At 54.7% G+C, this 22,776-nt stretch overlaps 1 protein-coding gene across 1 annotated transcript; it reads right to left on the reverse strand.

Moving 5' to 3' along the window:
- Positions 1–989: 989 nt before the first annotated feature.
- On the reverse strand, positions 990–21,931 carry STAT5A (signal transducer and activator of transcription 5A). Its single transcript, XM_059149469.1, has 19 exons — positions 21,823–21,931; positions 20,844–20,981; positions 20,354–20,510; positions 18,862–18,951; positions 16,194–16,368; positions 11,096–11,226; positions 10,676–10,827; positions 10,083–10,238; positions 9,481–9,660; positions 7,703–7,790; positions 7,471–7,593; positions 7,010–7,102; positions 6,084–6,290; positions 5,383–5,477; positions 5,158–5,288; positions 4,547–4,702; positions 3,803–3,854; positions 3,361–3,468; positions 990–2,311 (listed from the first exon to the last, which is right to left on the reverse strand). The coding sequence occupies exons 2-19, from the start codon at positions 20,969–20,971 to the stop codon at positions 2,149–2,151; spliced, it is 2,385 nt and encodes a 794-aa protein (XP_059005452.1). The 5' UTR covers positions 20,972–20,981; positions 21,823–21,931; the 3' UTR covers positions 990–2,148.
- Positions 21,932–22,776: the final 845 nt, after the last annotated feature.

A 22,776-nucleotide genomic window follows, 5' to 3' on the forward strand; every position in this document is an offset into this window, starting at 1 on the left:
CAAGCTGCACCAACCTGTCTCGCGTCAGATAAGGGCTACCTAAGGGGGCTTGGGGTGAAGATAGTCCCACCCTGCCCCAGGGCCTCCCTCCCACAGTTGCTTCATTATCGCTTTCCCTTCAGTTCACTCCGTGGGGATGAATGGAAACACTTCACTGGCTGCCCGACCGGTGGTGATAATTCACAGACAGCAACGCACCCACTTGGCTGGCTCCCCACCCCCTCCCCGGGCCCTCCCCGGGCCCTCCCCGGGTGCCAAGCACCATGGAGACCGCGCCGCCAGCCCCTGCAGAGATGGAAGGGGAGATTAGCGGCTGCTCTCTCTGCCACCCCACCCCCGCCAGCCCCGTGCAGGCCCCTGCGCTGCCTGTCTGCGGGCTGCAAACCCCTCTTCCCTTTCTTTGAGCTCTGAGGAAACATCATGGCTTCACAACCCATACCCCCTGCAAACACCCAGGGCCCCAGTGACAGCCTCTGGACTGGCAGGGGGTCGGCACCAGAGGGTCCAAATGGGGAGACTGTTGTTACAGGTCACCTGTTGTCTGTCCCTTTCAACAGGCTGGTGGCAGTGGGATGGTGCCACCTGCTGGTGTCCAAGAAGAGGCGGGGCAAGGAGGGACTGCTGGTGAGGTTCTCTGCTGCACCCCCCTCCCCCTACCACCATGCCCCCCCACCCCCAAGGGCTTCAGGATTGCCTAAGCAATAGCTGATTAGGAGAGGCCCAGACTCTGGATCTTAATGCTCCTGGCCCCTGCCCCAGAATTCCTGCCACCCCCCACCCCAACGCCTCCAGCGCTAGTCATTTTGTCTTCTGAGGAGCACAGACTGCGTTCCAGGGCTAGTGGGCACCCCTAATCCACGGAAGAGGGAGCAGAGTGGTAGCTTTGGAAACATGACAGCATCAGCCACACGGGAGGGAAACAACAAGACAAGCCCACCGCTGGGGTCCCCATTACCCAGGTCTGCCCACCCAAGAGCCAGGCCAGCAAATTTATGAAAAAAATACTTTATTTGAAAACACTGTTTACACAAATATGTGGCCTATGTACAAAGTACACAAGGATCCCTCTTCTGGTCCCCACCTTCCCTCGGGATGTTTAAACCTCGGACTCTGAACCTATGCCACCAGCTGCCCCGGCTGTAGGTCGCAGTGCCCCAGAGGGACGAGCACTCGAGGCTGGGAGCAAGGCCTTCTCAGACCTCAGCGTTCTGCAGCTGTGATGAGGCCTGGTCCGGGTCCACCCGGCAGAAGGGAACGAGATCAGCTTTCACCCCTCACTCAGCATTCCACAGGCACGTAGCAAGTGGCTCTGCGGCAGTCTCTCACTGCAGGTTTTTTTCCCCAGGAGGAGAGGGGGTCAGCCCCGCAAGTCACCACCCCCCGCCCCCCCCCCCCCCCCCCCCGCGTCTTATATCAGCTCCTGCCTCTCTCCTACCTCTCCTGGGAGCAAGGTTGCAGAGCCTCAGGGAAAGAAAGCTGTGGCCTGATGGAGGGGAGGCGATCACGGGAAAAGACAGCAGGACTGGGCAACAGCACCACAGACATGAAGCACAGGTCCCCTGGCTGGAGACTGGAAGGCCCGGAGGCCAGGAGGCCCGGAGACCAAGCAGCTCTGACTTCGGAGCAGCTCTGACAGACCCGAACAAACAGTCTCCAGTCCATATGTCATTAGATAAAATACAAAATATTACTCAAAACAAGCCCAGCCTCCCTCCTGAGGGAAAGAGAACCAATAGATCAACACACGTGCATGACAATGGACACCCAAAACACGCACACACACGTTTGGGAGCCAAAGCTGCTAACTCCGGAGCATGACTTAAGCTCGGAGGCATTACCGAGCAGGAAAGGACCCCCCCGCAGGAACAGGGGACCTGCATCGCCTCGAGTACCTGCGACAGCAGCAAAAGCAGAGCCCCTCCCATAACAGTCACAGGCCCGGTGGGCTCGTGGGGACCTTGATTTGAGCAGCAAGCTGGTGGTTCCTGCCACCGCAGCCCAGGAGGGCGAAGGCGAGGCAGGTACACCTCGTGCGTGCGCGCGCACACGTGCACGGGCGGAGGCATCAGTATGCACAGAGACACTAAAATCCCCATTAACACGACCCCTTCACACTGTGTTGTTTCCAAATGCGTGGGATTCGAATGTTCATGAGAGCGAGCCTCGGGCCGAGGTGAAAAGACCAGCGGGCGGGGAGAGGCGGGGGTCCAGACCGTCCATCCGGCGGCGCAGGAGTTCCTCCACGTGCCGGGCCACGTCCATGGTCTCATCCAGGTCAAATTCTCCATCCTGGTCGAGGACGGCGTCAGGGCTGGGAGAGAGGGGGAGAAGGAGGTCGGAGGGAGCTGGCATGCCTCTGGCCCCCTCCCTATTCAGACCATGGTCTCATGGAAACAGGACTGGCTCTGGTGGGATGCCCCTCCGCCCCCCACCCCCACCCCCGACCTCAAGCTGAAACCGTGTCATGGCTTATTGACAGACAGATACTCAAGCTCTAGTCTCAACTCTCCCTGCCTCACTGAGGGGGATCAGAGTCCCTCTCCCCTGTTCCTGTCCTCCTCCGCAAAACGAGGTAGTTGGGCCAGTGAATCCTGCCCACTGACACGCTAGACCACCCAATCATGGGCTCCAGGTGCCGATCACCTGCAAGGGGCGGGGCCTTTAAACCACGTGACCCCAGTCCTTAATCTTCGGTTAAGGCCCGGTATTTGCTCAAACTCCACAGAGGGGGGAACTGAGACTCGGCCATGTCTGGAAACTCGCTCTGGGCCACCTGGCTGGCAACTGGATTCAGGACTGGAATTCCAGTCTTTGTGACTCTCAGGCCTACGGTCATCCCAGTGCAGCTTGTGCCTCCCAAGCACCCAAACACCCAGCTGGGGCCACCCACAGCTCAGCAGAGAATGAATTCTCTGGGACCTCCAGAAAGGAGCAAGTGATACCCCGTCCCCATCCAACTCCTGACAACAACTGCCCCTTCCATAGCTACCTTTGCAACAGCCTCCCAGAGCTAAATGTGTAACCTGACTCAGTCCCGCCCCCCCACTCCCATCCCATGGGGTAGGTGTTCTTGCCTCCCTTTTACAGAGGAGGAAACTGAGCATCTGGGAGGCTCAATCATTTCCCCAAGGTCACACAGCTAGTCAGCACCAAAGCAAGGACCCTGCTACATGTAGCTTATGCTCTGCATTTTTACTGGCTGATCTCCCTCTCTGCTCCTGAGCATGGGCCTGAGCCCTGCCTGGGTGGTCTCGAACCCACAGGAGCTCTGCGGCCCTTTGCCCACCAGCCCTCTGGGGGCCCGGCCTGAGACCAAGTGCACAGTACCTCCCCACAGAGCCCCATCAGAACACAACTTACTTCTGGGGGTACATGTTATAATGAGCCGGGGGGCACACGGCTGGGGAGGGGGCCTGGTCCATGTAGGTGGCGCTGCCCCCGGCAGAGTCTGCAGATGCATTCACAAACCTGCAGGAGAAACACGGCAGAGCCTCAGCGGCCTCCGGGCAGCAGCTGCCCTGGGGAGGGTTTGGGTGGGGGGGCCTTTTTACATTTTGGGGGGGGGTGTGGAAGGGCAAAGTGCCCACTGGGCCTGGGACTCCAGCTCGAGTGGGGCCCTGGGTCCTGGTCCCATTGAGACTAAGCCCAGTTCCCTCTCCAGGGCTAAGCCAGGTTTTAGGGGGGAAGAAAGGGCTGGGCTACACAGGGCTGGTGAGTGGGCAGAGCAGGGCTTAGCGGTGAGGGGGGCTGGGGGAGGCAGCAGGAGGCAGCAGGAGACCAGAGCCAGACCCTGGGTACTTACTCAGGGACCACTTGCTTGATCTGTGGCTTCACATATCCATCCACTGCTTTAGCTGCCAAGGGGGGAGCATGATGAGAACCAGCCTCCGGGAGCTCCCAGGTAGTGGAAGCCCACGGCATGCGGTCTGCCTCCTACCCAATCACTGTGAGGCCTCAGCGGTGATGAGATTTCCCCAGACTCCTATAAACACCTGCCCGTGAACCCCGTCCAAGGGCCACCCAGACCCCTCACTCCAATCTCCTCCTTCCTCCTCCTTTCTTTTCTGGTCCTTTGCTCGCTCTCTCATCACCCCACCCCTGCCAAGGAAGCAGAACCAATGCCAAGCAGCAAACGCAACAGTGGACTGGGGACAAGTTGAAGAGGAAAAACCTGTCAATTTTGCTTCCCTTATTCAACTTGGGGGCAGATTTGAGGGTGGGAGCCATGAGAGCAGCTGATGAAGATGGGAGTAGTGCATTATCTGTGGGTATCATTATCCTGGCCAGCTCTGCCCCTTCGTCCTCCAAGGGTGCAGAAGTGAGAATCCACCCAGCTTTCCACTTTGCAGAGAAGAAAGCTGGGTCAGAGGTTTTGTTTTCCCTCTCGGTTGTGAGCCCTGAAATCCCCTCTATGGGCCCCACACCAAGCCACCGACCAAGCCCATGGGGGACATGGCCCTGGGGCTCTTCATGGGGAGTCCCTGCTGCCCCAAGAGCTTTGCCCACAGGCTGCGGTAGGGTCCAGGAGTACCAGGGCAGGACGCACCGAGCACAGGGGTGTAGTACTTGGAGAAGACCTCGTCCTTGGGCCGGTCGGGAAATACGTAGATGAGATAGCTCAGGTCCCCTAGTCGGTCAGCCAGCGACCGAATGGAGAAGTCCCGCGTGGTGAATGGCTTCAGGTTCCACAGGTTGCGGTCAGCTGTGAAAAGGACGAGCTCATTCCCACTACCCACCACCCTCGGGAGAAGGGTCAGGGTTATGGGGTTTGAGATCTGGTGTGTGGAGACATCTGGGTTTTTACTAGTCTGCACAGCAACCCTCCACCTTGTCTGGAACTCCTTGGCACAGGGTGTGCAAGTGACCAAGGGAACATTCTCCCAGCGAACCAAGCAAGTAGACGCCAGCAACACTAGGTCAGGGCAGAGAAGGGAGAACTCAGAACCTCTGAAGGAGTCCCCCAGTGGCTCTTGGAGGCCACAGGGCCAGTGATCTTAAGTTCTCCATGATGGAAAATGGTAGAAAGGGAATGTATTTCTGAGCAACAGTTATCCCCTACTTCTGCGTTCAGTTCCAGTCTTTCCCCTGGGGAAACCATTTAAGGATGCAGACCTGATGGGGAATGGGGAGCAAGGAAATGGGAGCCAGGGCACTCACGAGAGTCAAACTTCCAGGCAATGGTGATGCCCCCGATTTCGGAGTCGCTAAAGCGTAATAAAAAGGTCCCATCGGGCTTGTTGATGAGCAGGTCATGGGCCTGTTGCTTGTTCACAAAACCTAGGATGGCCCTGGGTGCATGGAGCATAGAGTGTCATTACCAGTCCAGCATCTCCTGTCCCCTGAGCCCATGGCCTCCCACTCCCGGGGCCCCCCATTCCTCACCCGTCATTCCAATGGGGCTTGTGATGCTTCTTCAGCACCTCCATGACCCCATCAAACCACTGCCAGAAGGTGTAGTTCCAGCCCGGCAAGTTCTCCTGAGAGTCCCCAGGAAACCCCAAGTCAGGGTTTGTGGCCCCATCATCACAGGTGACCCAGGGAATAGTCTGTGCCAACTTGTCCTCAGGGAAACCTCTCCCAATCCCTCACCCTACTCGCCCTGCACTCCAGTGGGCCATAAATGGACACAGCCCCCAGCCTGCAGCCTGGGAACGAGAGACTAAACCTGCCTTTTGCCTCTCAGGCACAGGGGCAGGGGTAGAGGTGTCCAAAATTGTGCAAGCTGAGACCTCCAAAGTCACTTCTGTCCCCAGTGGACAGAAGGGGAAACTGAGGCACAGAGAAAGGAAGGACCTGGCCACTTAGTTAACCAACCTAGGGCAGGAACCCAAGGATCCAGACTCCCAGCCCCGGGTTCCTTCCACTGTCCTGCTCCGGCTCAAAGAGCTCTGTGCAGTTTCCTGCTACCCCTGCCTCCGTTCCCTGGTGTATTAGCCCCCGTCTCTTCTGGCTGTAGGAGAGGGCAGGTCGGGATGGAGAGGGGGTTTGCTGACCGAGGCCAGGAACGAAAGTGTCTGTGAGGTGGGGAAAGCCTGGCGGGGCACAGGTGGCCCCGGGCAGGCAGCTGGTGGCAGGTCCCTCACCCTGTTGAACTGGGACCAGGACACGGACATGCCATTATAGTCTTCAAGGTGGCTGCTGCTGCTGTTGAACAGTTTCTGGGCCAGGAACACGAGGTTCTCCTTGGTCAGGCCGCGGTTGCTCTGCACTTCGGCCTTGAATTTCATGTTGAGTGCCTCACACAGCTGCGGCCACAGCACTTTGTCGGGCACGGCGAATGGCACCCTGCCCTGAGGCGGAGGGAAGAGAAAGCAGACCGAGGGAGTAGGAAATATTTACACGCACGCGCACCCGTGCACACACCCACACTCTCAGGCCCACAGACACCAAGAGACAAAGAAGACTAAGAAAGACCCAGAAAAGGAGACACAAATACAAGAAAAAGAAAGGCAGGGCGGTGGTCGCCTGGGTGGCTCAGTCAGTTGAGCATCTGCCTTCTGCTCAGGTCATGATCTCAGGGTCCTGGCATGGAGCCCTGCATTGGGCTCCCTGCTCGGTGTGGGACCTGCTTATCCCCACCCCCTATTTGTGCTTTCTCTCACACATGCGCTCTCAAATAAAAACAAAATCTTAAAAAAGAAAAGAAATGAAAAGAAAAAAGAGAAGAGAAAAGAAAAGAAAAGGCAGGGCAGCAGGGGTGGGCAGATGGTGATAGAGACCCAGACCAGGGGCCTGGGATAGAGGTCAGGGACCCAAACCATAAGCAGAAGGAAGATCAGAGTCCAGAGCCCAACAGCTAAGCTCATAGACCTAGGAAATCCCCCTCCTGAGACCCGGAACCCAGACGAAGCCTAGGGACATGCCACAGGCAACAAGCTCACGTGAGCTGTCCCTTACCGCACCTCAGCTCCGGTGGGGCCCTAAGGTTGACAGGGGACCACGGCTTGGGGCCGATCCAGGGAGACTCCAGGATAGGGGGTGCTGAGATGGGGGTCCCATGAGGACTCACCGGCTCGGCAAAGGCATTGTCCCACAGCACGGTGGCGGTTGCATTGTGGTCCTGGCTGCCGTGAACGATGACAACCACGGGAAGGGACAGAGTCTAACGGGAGTCACAGGAATGAGTGTAGCAGGCACACGACCACACCGAGCCCTCATTCCTCACCCTCGATCCCACCCACGAAACCTCCCAATGACACCAAAGCAAAACTAAACAAACAAAAAAAACCCAAACCTAGTTCTTCTTGGCCCATTACTTAAGCTCTGTGGCCGGCCCCAGATGAGAACACAGCAAGCACGCACCAGCAGAGTGAAACAGGTTTTCTGAGAGCCTTCTGGGCTACATGGGCCAATGGGCCATGACTGTGTGAGCATTCAGAGCTCTCTGGCTTTCCCAAACCAGTCAGGTGGCCTCAGGGAAGTCTCCACCCTTCTGGGTGACCTGTGGGGGATGGGAGAGTGAGGCCTCACCTTCACCTGGAACACAAGCTCATTGCTGCCAACGCTGAACTGAGACTCAAACAGGACCGTGAATTTCTCCTCCGTCACAGACTCCGCGCCCCTCCGGTCAGCCCGCTTAATCCTCTTTAGTGACTGTGGTGGGGGAGGGCAGAGGGGGACGAGGAAAAAGTGGCTGGTTACAGGGACTCGGCCCCGGGGGCGGGGGGACGGACCCCCCTCAGGGATCAGGCCCTGGACTCACCATGTTCCTGAAGTGAGCGCTGAGGGTGCCGGTGGCCTGGTGATACTCCATCACACAGCAGTTGTTCAGGATCTCGCCACTGCACTCGCTGCGAAGGAGAGGTGACCCCCACAGCCACGTGGGCCCCAGGTCAGGGAGGTGGCTCTCTGTGTGCCCTGGGCCCAGTGTTCATGCCCGAAAGCCCAGCCATGAGAAGCTGCCCCTCCCCCTTCCCCTTTGAGTGTTCCCCTCTGGGCGCCTGGGTGGCTCAGTCGGGTAAGTGGACAACTCTTGATTTTGGCTCAGGTTGTGATTGCAGGGTCCCAGGATCAAGTCCTGCGTGGGGCTCCCTGCTCAGTGTGGAGTCTGCTTGCCCCTCTCCCCTCTGGTTCTCCCTCTGCCCTCTCCCTGCTCGTGCTCTCTCTCTCCATGTCTCAGGCCTGAGTGTAAAGCAAAGTCTTCAAGGGTGGGCTCTGGGTCTCTATCATTAGGTTAACAATTCTGTCGGCATTGAGACTGATGCAGGGGCCTTCGGCTCTGACAGCTTCTGGTGCAGCTAAAATAATAACCATGACCAGGGGCGCCTGGGTGGCTCAGTGGGTTAAGGCCTCTGCCTTCGGCTTGGGTCATGATCTCAGGGTCCTGGGATCGAGCTCCGCATTGGGCTCTCTGCTCAGCAGGGAGCCTGCTTCCCCTCTCTGCCTCTCTGCCTACTTGTGATTTCTGTCAAATAAATAAATTTTTTAAAAAATGAAAAAAAAATAATAACCATGACCACAGCCTACAAGGACCCTGGGGTCAAACCCAGCCTGGCTCCCTGGCCTCTTGGGTTCCTCTCCCCTCACTCAGGACAAGCAATCCAGGCCGCCTTATCTGTTTGCCAAACACGCAAACTTGGTGCTACCTCAGGACTTGGGCACCCGCTCTTCCGGGTGCCCCGAACCCTCTTGTTTAGGTCTCAACTCAAACATCTCCTCAGAAAGGCCTTCTGTGGCCCCTCACGTGGTGAGGTAACATCTATCTGGATGCCATGATGTCACTGTTTTCATTTTCTTTCTAGAGTCTATCGCTTTTTGACACTGCAGGATTACCACAAGCATAGAACTGTCTCCTTCCCCAGCCAAAATGTAAGCTCTAAGAACAGGAGAACCTCTCTGGCTTCTTTATCATCCTATTCCCAGATGCCACAGTAGGCTCTCAATACACACGACCCAGTCTCCCACTTCACCCAGTCACTCCCTCATTCACTGCATCCTTCGTGCGGGCCTGCCCTGATCCCCGGATCCCACCCTGGGTTCTCCAGCCACAGTCATCTTTCCTACACTCTCCTTTCGGATAAGGCCCATGTTTTCTATCTGAGAGTCTCCCCGGCCGCCCCCGCACGCTCTCCCTAGCTGCTCCCATTCATCCCACGACCTGACACTGTCATTCTGCCCCGCCCCCAGCGCGACCCACTTCCACGGTGCCTTCTGTCTCCCCTGGTGCACACTCCCCTTCTCATGACCACTGCTAGCTCTGCGGGGGCTAGGCGAAGAAGACAGAGCCAAGTACGGTGTGGATTGCAGCTCTGTCCCAGGGATTAGCACAGTTACCAGAACAAGCCAACAGTGCAATCCATGTTGACCTACTACATGTCAAGAAGCACAACGTGTATCCCAGGACAGACAGAAAGAACCGGAGAGACACTGCACCACGGCTGTAGGGAGGGAGGCTGAGCTGCCTCCATCACCCAGAACCTTAGGTACAGAACAGACAGGCACTCCCAGTCCAGACCGTAGGGAGCAGAGAGAAACGCGTACTTGCGGGTGTTCTCGTTCTTGAGCAGCGACTTGGCCTGCTGCTCGCTGATGATGGTGGCCTTCACCTGGGGGGGGTTCATGTGCACGTTCAGCTTCCCGCCCACCAGCAGGCGCACCGTCGCTGCAAACTTGGTCTGGGTCTTCAGGACCTGAGGGGGCTGCTTCTCAATAATGAACGTGCTGCGGGGACACAAGGGACCAGACCACACATGATGCTGACTCAGGGGACAGGGTCTGCCCACAGACGTGGGGAGGCTACCGGGGCTCGGCAGGCAAAGGAAGGGCACACGGCACAGCTCCTGTTCCCAGAGAGGACACCGAGAGTCAGAAGAGGTGGTGGGAGGGGAGGCAGTGACATGACTCAGCAGCTGGCCCAAGCTGGGGGGCGGACAAGGGTAGTCCATGGAGCGTCCACAACAGAGACTGGGCAAGGTCAACACCAAGCAGCCACTGCAACTGAGGACAGAGAGGGATGGGGACCCAAGGCAAAAGAGACAAGGATTCCAACGAGAGCCTCCCTACCACAACCCCGGTGGGCAGAGCACCCCCGCCTGCTCCACGCCAACCACCCAGGAGCTGGACGTACTGGAGGCAGCAATCACCTGGTCACCAGGGCTGAGATGATGTCTGTGATAGTGGCGTTGACCTCAGCCAGCATCTCCTCCACTGGGCCGGGGATGGGCAGCTGCTGGCAGAGGTGCTCAGCCCTGCGGATCTGCTGCCGGTTCTGCCAGATGATCTCGGCCAACTTCTCACACCTGCACGGGAACCCCAGGCCACCGGGAGGACAATGGTATCACCCCACACCCCAGGCTCGAGGCCGAGAGGCCCCAGTCTGGGGAGAACGCCCCAAGACCCAGCTCCTCCCTCCTCCTGGAAGGTTCTGCACCTCAGCCACCACTCCTGACCCCAAAGCAGAGTGCCCCCCGCCTTTCAGGAACACAGAGCTGCGCGGGACCAGCACCCCGGAACCGGTCCGCTCTGCCTGAGGCTTCACTCTGCATACCCAGCCCTGTCCCCTCCCCAGCACAGGAACTCCCTTCCTGGGCACAGGGCACATGACGGGGGCCCCAAAGCCGGCATCAGGAGCCAGAACCCTCGGTGAACTAAGCCTTGCTGCAGCACAGAGAGCTGACTGCTCAAGGAGTCACCAGAAGCAGCGCCCCTGCCCCCAGCCACCCCCAAACACCATTACCAGGACTGCAGCACGTCCAGGCTGCCCTCGGGGGGCCCTCCGTTCCCTGCCAGCTGTTGCCGCCGCTTCCACTGGATCAGCTCATCGTCCAGAATGATGGTCTGCTGCTTCCGCAGCAGCTGCAGGGTCTTTTGGTGCTTCTCAGCCAGCTCCTGAAGGCAGGTGGGGACAGCAGGCTCTTCTGGGATCCCACAGAACAGCCCTCACTCGGGAGGCAGGGCTCGGACCAGGCCTTGGGCACAGGCCCTCCCCTCTCCCAAACCCACTCTGCCTCACATGCTCCCCACAGGAAAGAAGGTTCTGGCCTCCAGCTCTCCAGGGTCCCGCTCTCCTCCCGGCCCTAGCCCTCTCTCGGGCTCCCCGGATGGCCCGGGATGTGGGCCTGCATGCTTGGGAGCAGAGGACGCAGACTGCACTTACCACGCGGTACTGCTGCAGCGTCTGGGCCTCATGCTGCAGCCAGGCCTCCAGGGACACCTGCTTCTGCTGGAGGGCAGTCTCCCGGCTCAGACGCTCCTGGGGACTCAGCTGGGCCAACCCGGCAAACTGAGCTAGAAGAGGCGATGGGACACCCGCGACCATCATTTCCTGGCTTCCTGCAGGAAGCCCAGTAGAACACCAATACCTGTTCTGGAGGCAAGGCCCTGAGGGTCTGCCCAGCATTGGACCGATGGCTACTTGGGGCTCCAGCAGCCAAGGGAGCCAGACCTGAGCGGGCTCTGGGCCCTGGCCTCTCAACTGTGATCTCACCTTTAGGGACTGTACAGATGGAAGCCTGGGGGCACAGCCCCCTGAGGCCTCCCTTCCCATCTTAGTCTACACAGCTGCCTGCCCAGACCTCCTCATGCCACACGGGGGTCCAGCGTGGAGCCTTGCTGCCTGGTTCGATGTGTGCCCTCACCGTTTACTAACTGGGGAACCTCGGGCAAATCATTTCCCTCTTCTGGGCCTCAGTTTACCCATGTGCAAAATGGGAGAATCTTGGCCCCTGCTTCAGTGAGTCGACAAGGAATAAATAAGGGATGATCCCCCAAAGGCTCAAGGAATCTCCCAGCTCGTGGACCCTGAAGGTCAGAGCTGGTCCTTCCTGGGCAGTGGTTTCCAGTGCAGGTTACAGGGTGCCAGAGACAAAGGGCTGTTCAGTCCCACCGCCACAGAAGGACCGCCTAGGGAAGTCCCCGCCCCACAGGCTCTGTCCCCCCCCAGGAGCCCAGCAGCCTCTCCTCTGGAACAAGGGGTTTCTCCAAGTGCTGGCAGGGGCCTAACATGTTGGTTTGTCCAGGCTGGGTGACCGTGAGCTCAGTGGACCAACCAGAAGGAGATGGAGAGGCACAGACAGGCACACACAGGGACAGAAGGAGAAGGTGGCGAGAGGAAGGGAATGTCCAGCGCCCACTGGCAGCAACACAGAAACAGCAAGATTCTCTCAGGACAGGGAGGCAGCTTCTCTCCACGCTAGCGTGGGGCTCTCATCCATGGCACAAAGTGGGAGTCAGGGAGGCCTCCCTACCATTTTACCAAAAATCTATTATGAAATACTTCAGACCCAGGGAAGGTAGAAAGAGTGATGCAAGGAACATCTGTGTATTATAACCCAGCTGAAGAAACCACAGGAAAGCCACCTGTACGTCCTTCCCTGCTTGCCAACCCATCCCAGCCTCCAAAGGTAACCACTGTCCTCCACGCTGGGATTATCACGGCCTGCCCAGCGTCTTGCTGAGTATCCCAGTGTCCTCACTTGGGCTGAGACAAGGAGATGGGAGCATCAGCATGTTGTGGTCAAGGGCCATGTCACACTGACCGAGGCCCTGCCTCATGGACACACAAGCTGGGACAGACGAAAGCAACTCAAGACAGCCCGGGAAACCCTAGCACTGGAGGAGAACTAGAAATACGGTTCTGATCCCATGACTGGGGACTGAGAGAGAAGACTACCGTCCAGCCGTGGCACACAGCAGAGTAGTCTGAGGCCACCTCAGAAATCCTGCCACCCACAGGGGGTGCTGGTGATCCCCATACCTGGGCCCAACCTCCCTAAGGCCAGTGACCCACTTAGGTCTCTCCTGGCACTTTGTGGAAGCTTCTGGAAGGGAGGTCAGGAGATGGGAGGCAATTCTCTGCTCCACTGGAGGGAGTTGAGCCTTCTCTTGCACAAACAGAACAATAGTCTGTTTCTGATGAGTCAACTTGATAAAGGAGACTGAACTGACATTGCATGATGGGTAGAAACCCAAAGCAGAATCTAATGCAAACCCATAAATAGGAAACAGAAAACCCAAGAAGGGGACTGGAAGTACTATCAACCATCAAAGACTGGGGTTAGAACTGACAGCCTGGGGCAGAACGTGTGGCTTTTGCTCAGGCAGGTCATGATCTCAGGGTCTTGAGAAAGAGCCTTGCAACAGGCTCTGTGCTCAATGGGGAGTCTGCTTTTCCCTCTTCCTCTGCTCCTCCCCTCACATGTTCTCTCTCTCTCTAATAAATAAATAAAATCTTAAAACAAACAAACAAACCAAAAACCCGACAGCCTGAATTCTCCTGTTCCTTAATCTACGAAGAGGTCCACCCTTTCTCTGGGGTCAGTCCAAGATGGATTCAGAGGAAGACATGCTAGAATCATACCACCAACATTTACTTAACACCTACTATGATTCTGGCAATGCGTTGAGGAATTCAGAGTATGGGAAACACTGACAGAGCAGGGTGAGGAGAACTTAAATAGTTAAATTAAAACAGCATAGGGGCACCTGGGTGGTTCAGCCAACTAAGCATCAGACTCTTGATTTCTGCTCAGGTCATGATCTCAGGGTCCTGAGATAGAGCCCTGCATGGGGCTCTGCACTAAACCGGGAGTCTGCTTCTCTCCTTCTCCCCCTGCCCCAAACCCCGCATGCTCTCTCTTTCTCTCTCTCTCTCTAGTAAATAACTAAATAAATCTTAAAAAGAAGTAAAACAGCATAACAGCATTCTAAAAAAAAATTCAAATAGTTTTAAAAAGGGAGGAATGGAAGAAAATAATTAAAAATTTAGGGAGAAAGCAGAAAATAAACATTAAAATGTAGATCCCAGTGCAACTGTATTAAATAGTATGTTAAATATTAGTGGACTAAACATCTCTATTAAAAGCAGAAATTGTCAGAATACTCATAAAAGCAAGAATCAGTGATATGGTATCCACATTTTAAATTTAAAAAACATGTTATCAAGATGCCTTGTGGCTATATAGAATAAGAAGGCTGAAGTAGACTTCAAAGCAAAAGGTATTACCAGAGATCAAGAAGGGCATTTCATAGTTATTACGGTATCAGTCAATCAGAAAGATATTATAATCATAAACTTATATGCATCTAATAACAAAGCTTCAAAATACACAAAATATTTACAGAAATAAGAAGCGGACAATTCCACAATATAATAGGAGATTTTGGTCCTTCTCTTTCACCATTTGATAGAACAATTAGGTAAAAAAAAAAAAAAAAAGAAATCAATCAATCAATCAATCAATCAAGACTGAGATCACAGTGGTTCTCAAAGTGTGGACTAGGGATCTCTAGAGGGTTCTCAAGAACTCTACTGGCAGCCTACAAAGTCAAAACTGTTTTTATGAGGACAGAAGACCTTACTCGCCTTTTTCTCTTTCAATCTCTTATAGACATACAGTGACATTTTCTAAAGGTTTCAAGATATGTGATATCATAGTAGATTGAAAGCAAGACCCAGGGCGCCTGGGTGGCTCAGTGGGTTGAGCCTCTGCCTTCTGCTCGGGTCATGATCCCAGGGCCCTGGGATGGAGTCCCGCATCAGGCTCTCTGCTCAACGGGGAGCCTGCTTCCCCCACCCACCCTGGCCTGCCTCTCTGCCTACTTGTGATCTCTGTCAAATAAATAAATAAAATCTTTTAAAAAAAGAAAGCAAGACCTAGGTATCTCCTATTAAGCCTCACATTAAAGAGATATGTAAAAATCTAAAGCAATGCTTCTTACTAAACTTTGTTTTGGAAAATACAGACGTTGGTTTGGGTGACTTTTTTAGTAAAACTTTCTTATGTTAACATTATTTAACTTAAAATTGCTACTTTTAAATGAAACAATGGTGAGACATGCACTCTTTTGAAGTCCACAAGATACATTCACCAAGATACAGTATACACTGGGCCATAAAACATGTCTCAATAAATTTAAAAGAACTGAGATCATTTAGAGTATGTTCTCTGACAATGGTGGAATTCAATAATAAAATGCAAACCAAATCAATAACAGTATGACATAAAAGGGGAAAAACCCCAATACTTGGAAATTAAACAATATACTCCTAAATAATGTGTGGACAAAATAATTATTCAGAAAAGAAATTTCAAAACTGAATAATAATGAATATACAGCATCGTTAAAATCATGAAATGCAGCTAAAGCGTTGCTCGGAGGGAAATTTAAAGCTCTGAAAATATGTATCAGAAAAGAAGAAAGGTCTAAAGTCAATGGCCTACGGCTTTACCTTAAGAAGCCAGAGAAAGAAGAATAAAAGGAAAGGCAGCTTGACAATTCCTGTTCTCCAGAGGATGGGATGGAACACCTCTGGGGTCAGTCTGGAGTTGGGGGACGATGCGCCAGGTCTCAAGACTCCTCAAATTGTACTGGGAGTTAATATGCTCTGAGTTAAATTTTCTTTCCCCACACACTTATCACAATAGCCACTGGCTAACTACAGACCTAGGAGACAGGACAATGTTTCACTGTCACCTCCACTTCCCAGTTCCATCTCCTATCGGGGAGGCTCAAGAAGGGGCATTTCTGGAGTCCCACCTCTCCCCAGCCTGGTTCAACCAGAAGACTCCCCACCTAAGTCCTCCCTCTGAGTGGGGAACACTTTGTCTGTGTTCATCCAATCATTGAGATACTCACTGAATACCTACAATCAGGGGGAGAATGTTGTTTAGTAAAGTACTGGGATTTTACGACATTATCTCTAGTTGAGATCTGGTTCTGCAACTTATAATATGCAATCCAGGCCACATAACTAGAACCATCTACAAAATAGGAATAATACAGCTACCTACTTCTTGGGACTATTGTAAAGTCTGGATTGAAAAAGCATGCATGCAGGGTGCCTGGGTGGCTCAGTGGGTTAAGCCGCTGCCTTCAGCTCAGGTCATGATCTCAGGGTCCTGGGATCGAGTCCCGCATCGGGCTCTCTGCTTGGCAGAGAGCCTGCTTCCTCCCCTCTCTCTCTGCCTGCCTCTCTGCCTACTTGTGATCTCTCTCTGTCAAGTAAATAAATAAAATCTTTAAAAAAAAAAAAGAAAAAGCATGCATGCAAAAGAAAAGAAAAATGCACGCAAAGGGCTGAGCTTGGGGTCTGGCCCACAGCAGGAGCTCAGTAAGAACTATTACTTCTCCAGAGCTTTGGGTAAGGCTCTGTGGAGACAGACACAGACACAGCCCAGACCCTGCAGGAGCACACAGAGTGGTCCTCACTCCTGGCCTCGTGACACACACCACCTCGGTCGTGCGGGCCTCACCCTGGATCCGCAGGCTCTCCTGATACTGGATGATGAAGTACTCCTGGGTCTGCTGCAGCTTCTTCAGTTCATTCTCTGTGTCCTGTGTGACCAGCCGCAGCTCCTCAAATGTCTGGTTGATCTGGAGGTGTTTCTGGGACATGGCGTCAACCAGGATCCCAGCTGGAGAATTCCCCTGGGGACATAGCAGAGGGAGAGTGCAGGCAGCACGGGTTGGAACTGGTATGGAGTTGGAAAGGAGGGGGACACAAGGGACCTGGCAGATTATGGCAACTTCATAAAGGATAGGGGAAACTTCTGTTGGTAGCTCTGGCCTCCACCAGAGTCACCCAAACAGGGTCCATCTAAGCCCTCTTTGGAGAGTAGAACTCAGCACAGCCAGGGGTTATCTGGGTTTGCAGACTAATGATCGTGACCCCTTGTTCCACATTCGTTCATCGACCTGATGCCATGGACCGTGTAAGGTGCTGGGGACACAGCAGGGAACAAGGCTGTGTGAACACACATCATCTGTGTCCTCACTCAAGACCTTCTTGTAACTGAGTAAAGTTACAGGGGAGGTATAAGTAAGGCCATTTAAGTGACCCAGTCTGATCTACTACTTCCACAACTGGCTGAGAGTCAGTCATCAGGGCCTGTCCAGTAAACTGTTCTCAGAATAAAATCCAAACTCCTTCCCTAGCTCTAGCGGAGAGCTTCTGCCTACCTCCACCATTCCCCAGCATGACTGCTGCCCAAGCACACCAGGTACTTTCCGTTCCTTGAATACACAAACATGTTCCCGCCTCAGGGCCTTTGCACTTGTTGTTCCTTCTCTCTGGAACATTCTAACACCAAAACTTCCTAAGGCTGGCATTTCAACTGGCACCTTTCCAGATTGGCTTTCTCTGATGGGCCAATTTCAAATAGCCACACCCTTATCTGAAAGTGTCTTATTCCTTTATGTTTTTATTTCTATCTTGTCTGCCTCCACGCACTAGGATAAGCTCTCAAGTGCTAGAACCTTGTCTGTCTTGTATGCCACAAAATCCCCAAAGGGTAGCACGTCAGAGGTTTTCAAGAACAGCCTGATGGTTTGGAGAAGGAACGATTTTCCTCGTGACCATGACAACACGTATGCTGTAGACATGTATTTCTTTTCTTTTATTTTATTTTAGACATGTATTTCTTAACTGGAGTGGAATTCATTTGTATGTTTACAGATACTTCTGTGGTGGCAACAAGTCAAGGGCTACAACAGTTTTCCCAGAAGACTCTTTGTGACCTGGCTTCTGCCTCCTCTCTGGCTTTACCCACTGGGGCTCCCCAACTGGCTCCCTTCTCCCCAATATCACTGACCCCTTACAGGTCTTCAGATGTGTTCAGATGGTTCCTGCCTTCCTGCCCACACATATAATACTCTTGTTCCTTTTGTTCACCTTTCCTTCTTCCCCTTTCCCCCCTGTTTAGACACTCCTGTCCTCAAGACATTCCCCTGCCAGGCTGCCCTAGTCTGAGTTGGGTACTTTTTCCAAATATGCCCCCTTAGTACCAAGCTCACCCCTACTCACTCCTAGAGAATCTATCATTGCTTGAATCCCTTTTAGGTAGGGACCAGGCTTTGGTCTGTTTGTCCAGTCCTAGCCCAGTGTCAGACACCACAGGACCTCCATACATGTTAACTGAATGAACTGTAAAATTCCTGAAATCAGCATCCACTGCAATAAATAAATATGTTCTGGGCACTATTCTGTGGTCTTTACCCATGTGTGGCCACTTTATGAAATTCATCTTGTGGGGTGCCTGGGTGGCTCAGTGGGTTAAGGCCTCTGCCTTTGGCTCAGGTCATGATCCCAGAGTTCTGGGATCAAGCCCCGAATCAGGCTCTCTGCTCAGCAGGGAGCCTGCTTCCCCCTCTCTCTGCCTGCCTCTCTGCCTACTTGTGATCTCTGTCAAATAAACAAATAAAATCTTAAAAAAAAAAAAAAAAGGAAATTCATCTTGCTTTTACTCTAGATAAGATAATATTTGTCCCATTGTTCAAGCAGATGTTCAATGCCTTCATGATTAGAGAGCTTGGGGGATGAGTCCCTTCCTGCCTCTCTGGACCTCACCTCTTGGAACTGACCAGGGTTCTCTTCCAACCCAGACCTCAACTCCACCTCCCCTCACAGACACCACCAGAGAACATTTCTCCCTTCAACCCTAGCACCATTTATTAAACGCCAAATACTTCTTCTCCCTGGTGGCTTGTGATCCCAGGTCTAATGAGGGTTGAATTTGCAGGGTGTGTGTGTGTGTGTGTGTATAGGGCTTCCTTTTCTGTTTCATTAGTCTGTTTGTCTATCTGTGGCCCACACAGTATCTCATTTAACCCTGACACTAACTCTATAAGGAAGATACTGTTACTAGCCCCATTTACAACTGAAAAAACAGAGGCTCAGTGAGGTTAAGTAACTTGTTCAAGTCACACAGCTAGTAAGTGACTGAGCAGGGGGGCCGGAAGCCAGGGCCTGAAGAGAAGGTACAGGGACTGTAACTACCATGTGCTGTTGCTTCTCACACTTGCCCATGTCCCTTATCTCCTTGGTGCTCTCTTGTCAGCATTTATAGAATACAGTTTTGTCTGCAGAAAAAGGCGTGTAGAAGGACTTCCCAGCTCCTCTCCCCACACCCACGGGACACTCACATTGTTGGCTTCTCGCACCAGCCTCTGTTCATTGTACAGAATATGTCGGATGCAGCGGACCAGCTCCATGGGACAGCGGTCGTACGTGTTCTGAAAGAATCCAATAGCAGTTACAATTGGCCTCCTGACTTTCCCATCATGGCCCCCCATGGTGCCATGTGGCACCCCCCCCCCCAACTTCCTCTCCTCTACCTTCTGCCTCAGCTTTCCTCAAGAAACCTCAGGAACTGTCACCAGACACCTCTATCCCTCCTTGACTCGATTCCCCTCTACCCAGCTCTTCATACGTGGTTTGCAGTGCATTAGAAACCCAGTTTCCAAAGTTTCCAAAGCTCCTCCAATCTACTTTGTCTCCTTTGACTTTCAGAGCACAGATTCCCTGAAGTCCACAGAAACTATCAGCCCCATTTTGCAGGTGAGAAAACTGATGCTCAGAAAGGTTAAGTACTTGTCCAGAAGCAAACAACTGAGCAGATGACTCAAGACTTGGAGAATCCAATGCCAAGGCCAAGGTACTTTCTACTGTTGCCCTGGCCTTGGGTTCCTATTTTGCCTTCCTCTTCCTCCTAGCTTTCTCCTTTTTCCTCCCTCTTCTGTGATGGACTTTTTATCTCCCTGGCACCCTGCTGCTTGTATTTAAGAAGGGTTCTGTGAGGAATACAAGTAAGTTCCAATAAATGCTTGACTTGTGATTACCACCCACACCCCTTTCCTTCTTCCACAAAAACCTCCTCTCTCCCCTATATCATCCCTGGTACCTCCCCTACCCCCCACAGAGAAGGAGAAGGCACAACTGTACAACTACATCCTTCATTCAATGCTCTTCTATCTAGCTCTTGCCTCCAGGGCAATTCTGCTCCTTGTCCACCTGACTTCCACAGCTCTCCCACCTTTAAGAGAGTCCTGACGTCTGCTTGCCTCATTCCTCATTTCTAGGAGCTTTCAGTCTTCCTTTGTCAAACAAAGGACTCTTGACTCAATCTACCTCCATCCCTTTCGCTTGATCTGTTTCGAATGCCACTTCACCCAACTCCCTTCTGTTGGTGACAAACATACCTCACCCTTCGCTTTGTAGCATGCTCAAGGAATCTGACAGGTCTGATTTAGAAAGAGGGGGTGGGGGAAATTGAAGAGCAGAAAAGTTACCGATCAGCTCAGGGTCACACGGTGAGTCAGTGACCAGGCCAGGAAAAAACCCAGGGGTTCGGTTGCTGGAAAGAAAAGGCAGACAGGGGCGCCTGGGTGGCTCAGTGGGTTAAGCCGCTGCCTTCGGCTCAGGTCATGATCTCAGGGTCCTGGGATCGAGTCCCGCATCGGGCTCTCTGCTCAGCGGGGAGCCTGCTTCCTCCTCTCTCTCTCTGCCTGCCTCTCTGCCTACTTGTGATTTCCCTCTGTCAAATAAATAAATAAAATCTTTAAAAAAAAAAAAAAAAAAAAAAAAAAGAAAAGGCAGACACTGCTTTCCTGCAGATGAGCCCGTGTTCACACCCACCTGGAGCTGCGTAGCATAGTGCCCCAGCTTGATCTTCAGTAAGAACCCATCCTCCCCGACTTGGTGCTCCGCCTTCTTCTGCAGCTCCTGCACCAGGCCCTCCAGGAGCTGGGAGGCCTGGGCTTGGTCCTGGGGATTCTCCGGGTCGAGGGCATCCCTTGGGGGCAGGGCAGGGGAGAGAAGACTACCATGGCGTCTCCTTGGGCAAGGAGGTCAGGCACCAAGAGGGAGTTGGAAATCCCAGGCTCCAGACCAAGGGCACTCCAGAGCCCACAAGACTTGTTCTGGGCAACTCCACAGGCATCACGGTCTAGAAACACCCCCTCCCTTCCCAAAGTCCCATTTCCCTGTTCCCCTTTCCCAGGGACACCACCCCTTCTGCAGGAGGGGCAGAAAGGGCTAGAATCACACCAAAACACAGAGAAGCGCTAAAGGTCAAAGGGCCTGTGGTAAGGCCCCCGCAGATGATCGCCCAGGGCAGGGGACTTACCATGGCTGGCTCTCAATCCACTGGGCCAAGTAGTGCCGAACCTCGATGGGGAAGTGCTGCCCGTACAGCACCTGCATCTGGCGCAGCGCATCTCCCTGCAGCTGCTGGGCTTGGATCCAGCCCGCCATGTCCGTTCACCTAGGGCGAGCAGAGGGCTGCAGAGGATTCTCCTCGACAGGAGCGAGGGCTGCGCCCGTCTCTGGCCCTACCATGCCCACCCGTCCCTGGACGGCGGTCAGGCCAGGCTCCTCCCCTCCCACAGACACGCTTTCCTTTGCGGGAAGAAAGGCCGTGAGGAGGGGAAGGCCGCCCTGCCCTCCAACAAGGAACCCGCTAAGGCTTGGGGAGGGGCTCTTGAAAGTCAGGTGCCCTCCCCCTCTTCCTCTCCCCTTGCCCCACCGGGGCTTCCCCGGAGGGGGGACAGCTAGAAAACTGAAAGAGAAACTTGACGCGGAGGCCCACGGGCCCTCTAGGGAGGGCTGCAAGAACCCACCCCCACCCCGGTCCCCCGCCCAGCCCGGAGCCCCGAGTCCCAATTTCTGGGCGGGAGGCGGGGGGTGGAGGTTTATTCCAGCCCAAACTTAGGGCACCGACGGCTCCCACGGAACGGCTCGGTCCCCGCCGGCACGTGGCTGGAGGGGGTTGAGGAGGGAGGGCTGGGAAGACAGAGGCTGCCTCTTCGGAGCCTCCCCCCGCCCCAGCCGGACCCCCGCGTTCTCCCACTGTCCGGCCCGACAGCGCCCCCTGCTCCCCGCGGGCGGGGACGGCGCCCACTCTCGGCTTCTTCCCCGCGTCCGCGTCCAGTGTCCCGCGTCCCGCGCCCCGCGCGGAAGCCAAAGCTCCCTCTCGGTCCCGCACACCGGTCCCCGCGCCCCCGCCGGCCGTCGGGCTCCGAGCCCCGGGGCGCGCGGGCCCGAGGTGGGAGTCGAGTGCCCCATCTCCGCGCGCGCGGCTCGGGACCCACTGGCGGGCCACCCACCTGGTGGCGCCGAGCCGTCCGGCGACGGGGCCGGCTGTCCGCCCCGCGGCTCTCGCTCCGGGCCTGGGCTCCGGCGGCGGCGGCGGCGGCTGTTACTACAGGAAGGAGCAGAGAGCAGCGATTTCCTCCTCGAAGGTCAGCTGCCTCCGATAGACCATACACAGCGCGCGAGCTCTCGCCAACACCCCTCCCAGCCTCTGTCGCTCCCTCCCTGCCTCCGCCCTCGGTCGCTGGCTCCCCCCGTGAGTGCGCAGCGGCCGCGGCCGGGCCCCTAGCGGCGAGGCTGGGCGGCGCCGCGCTTGGGGGCTGCCCCGACGGCGGGGTCCCCCGGGAGTCCCAGGCAGCCCTCGCCCGCGAGCCGCGGACCGTCGGGCAGCAGGCGCTGGAGTGGCCGGGTTGGGGTGGGGGATACGGGGGTGGGAGAGCCGGGAAACCCCGGCCTCTGGAAATCCCAAACCAAGGCCTCAGTTTTCTCACCTGTAAAAAGGGAGGAGGGGAGAGTTGGACTAGCTGGAGATGACTTCCAGCTCTGCGTTTGTCATCCTTTGAGTGTCTAGATTAAAAAAGTAAATGTAAATGTGTGTGTGTGTGTGTGTGTGTGTTTCTGTGGGTTGGGGACACAGCTTTTGTGACCTCAGAGGCAAAGCGGTAGGGAGGGGAAAGACTGGGGATTCCAGAGAAGGCAGCTCACCACCAGGGCTCCACCTTCCATCACTCCCACCACCCTGCACTCGCCCCTGCAGTGGAAACAGGAAAGAACCTTGGCAGTCTGAAGTTTCAAATCCCTCCCCAAAATTTTACAGATAAGAAATGGAAGTCCAGAGAGGGGAAGGAGCTTGCCCAGGGTCACACAGGGGGCATCTATGGCCTGGTCTGCAGACTATGATCCCTAAATGATCCTGCCCACCCACTGCTCGCCGGGTCCAGTCCCATCTGAGGCTGGTCCTACCTTCA

This window comes from Mustela lutreola, chromosome 15, assembly GCF_030435805.1.
Source record: "Mustela lutreola isolate mMusLut2 chromosome 15, mMusLut2.pri, whole genome shotgun sequence".
Lineage (NCBI taxonomy): Eukaryota > Metazoa > Chordata > Mammalia > Carnivora > Mustelidae > Mustela > Mustela lutreola.

Excerpts from the sequence above, each read along its gene's own strand:
- STAT5A (XM_059149469.1), bottom strand. The coding sequence starts at position 20,971 with ATGGCGGGCTGGATCCAAGCCCAGCAGCTGCAGGGAGATGCGCTGCGC. Across the intron at positions 9,661-10,082 it reads ATCTCAGCCCTGGTGACCAG|CACGTTCATTATTGAGAAGC; the intron begins GTGATTGCTGCC and ends GTGTCCCCGCAG. Across the intron at positions 5,289-5,382 it reads AAGCCCCATTGGAATGACGG|GGCCATCCTAGGTTTTGTGA; the intron begins GTGAGGAATGGG and ends CCATGCACCCAG.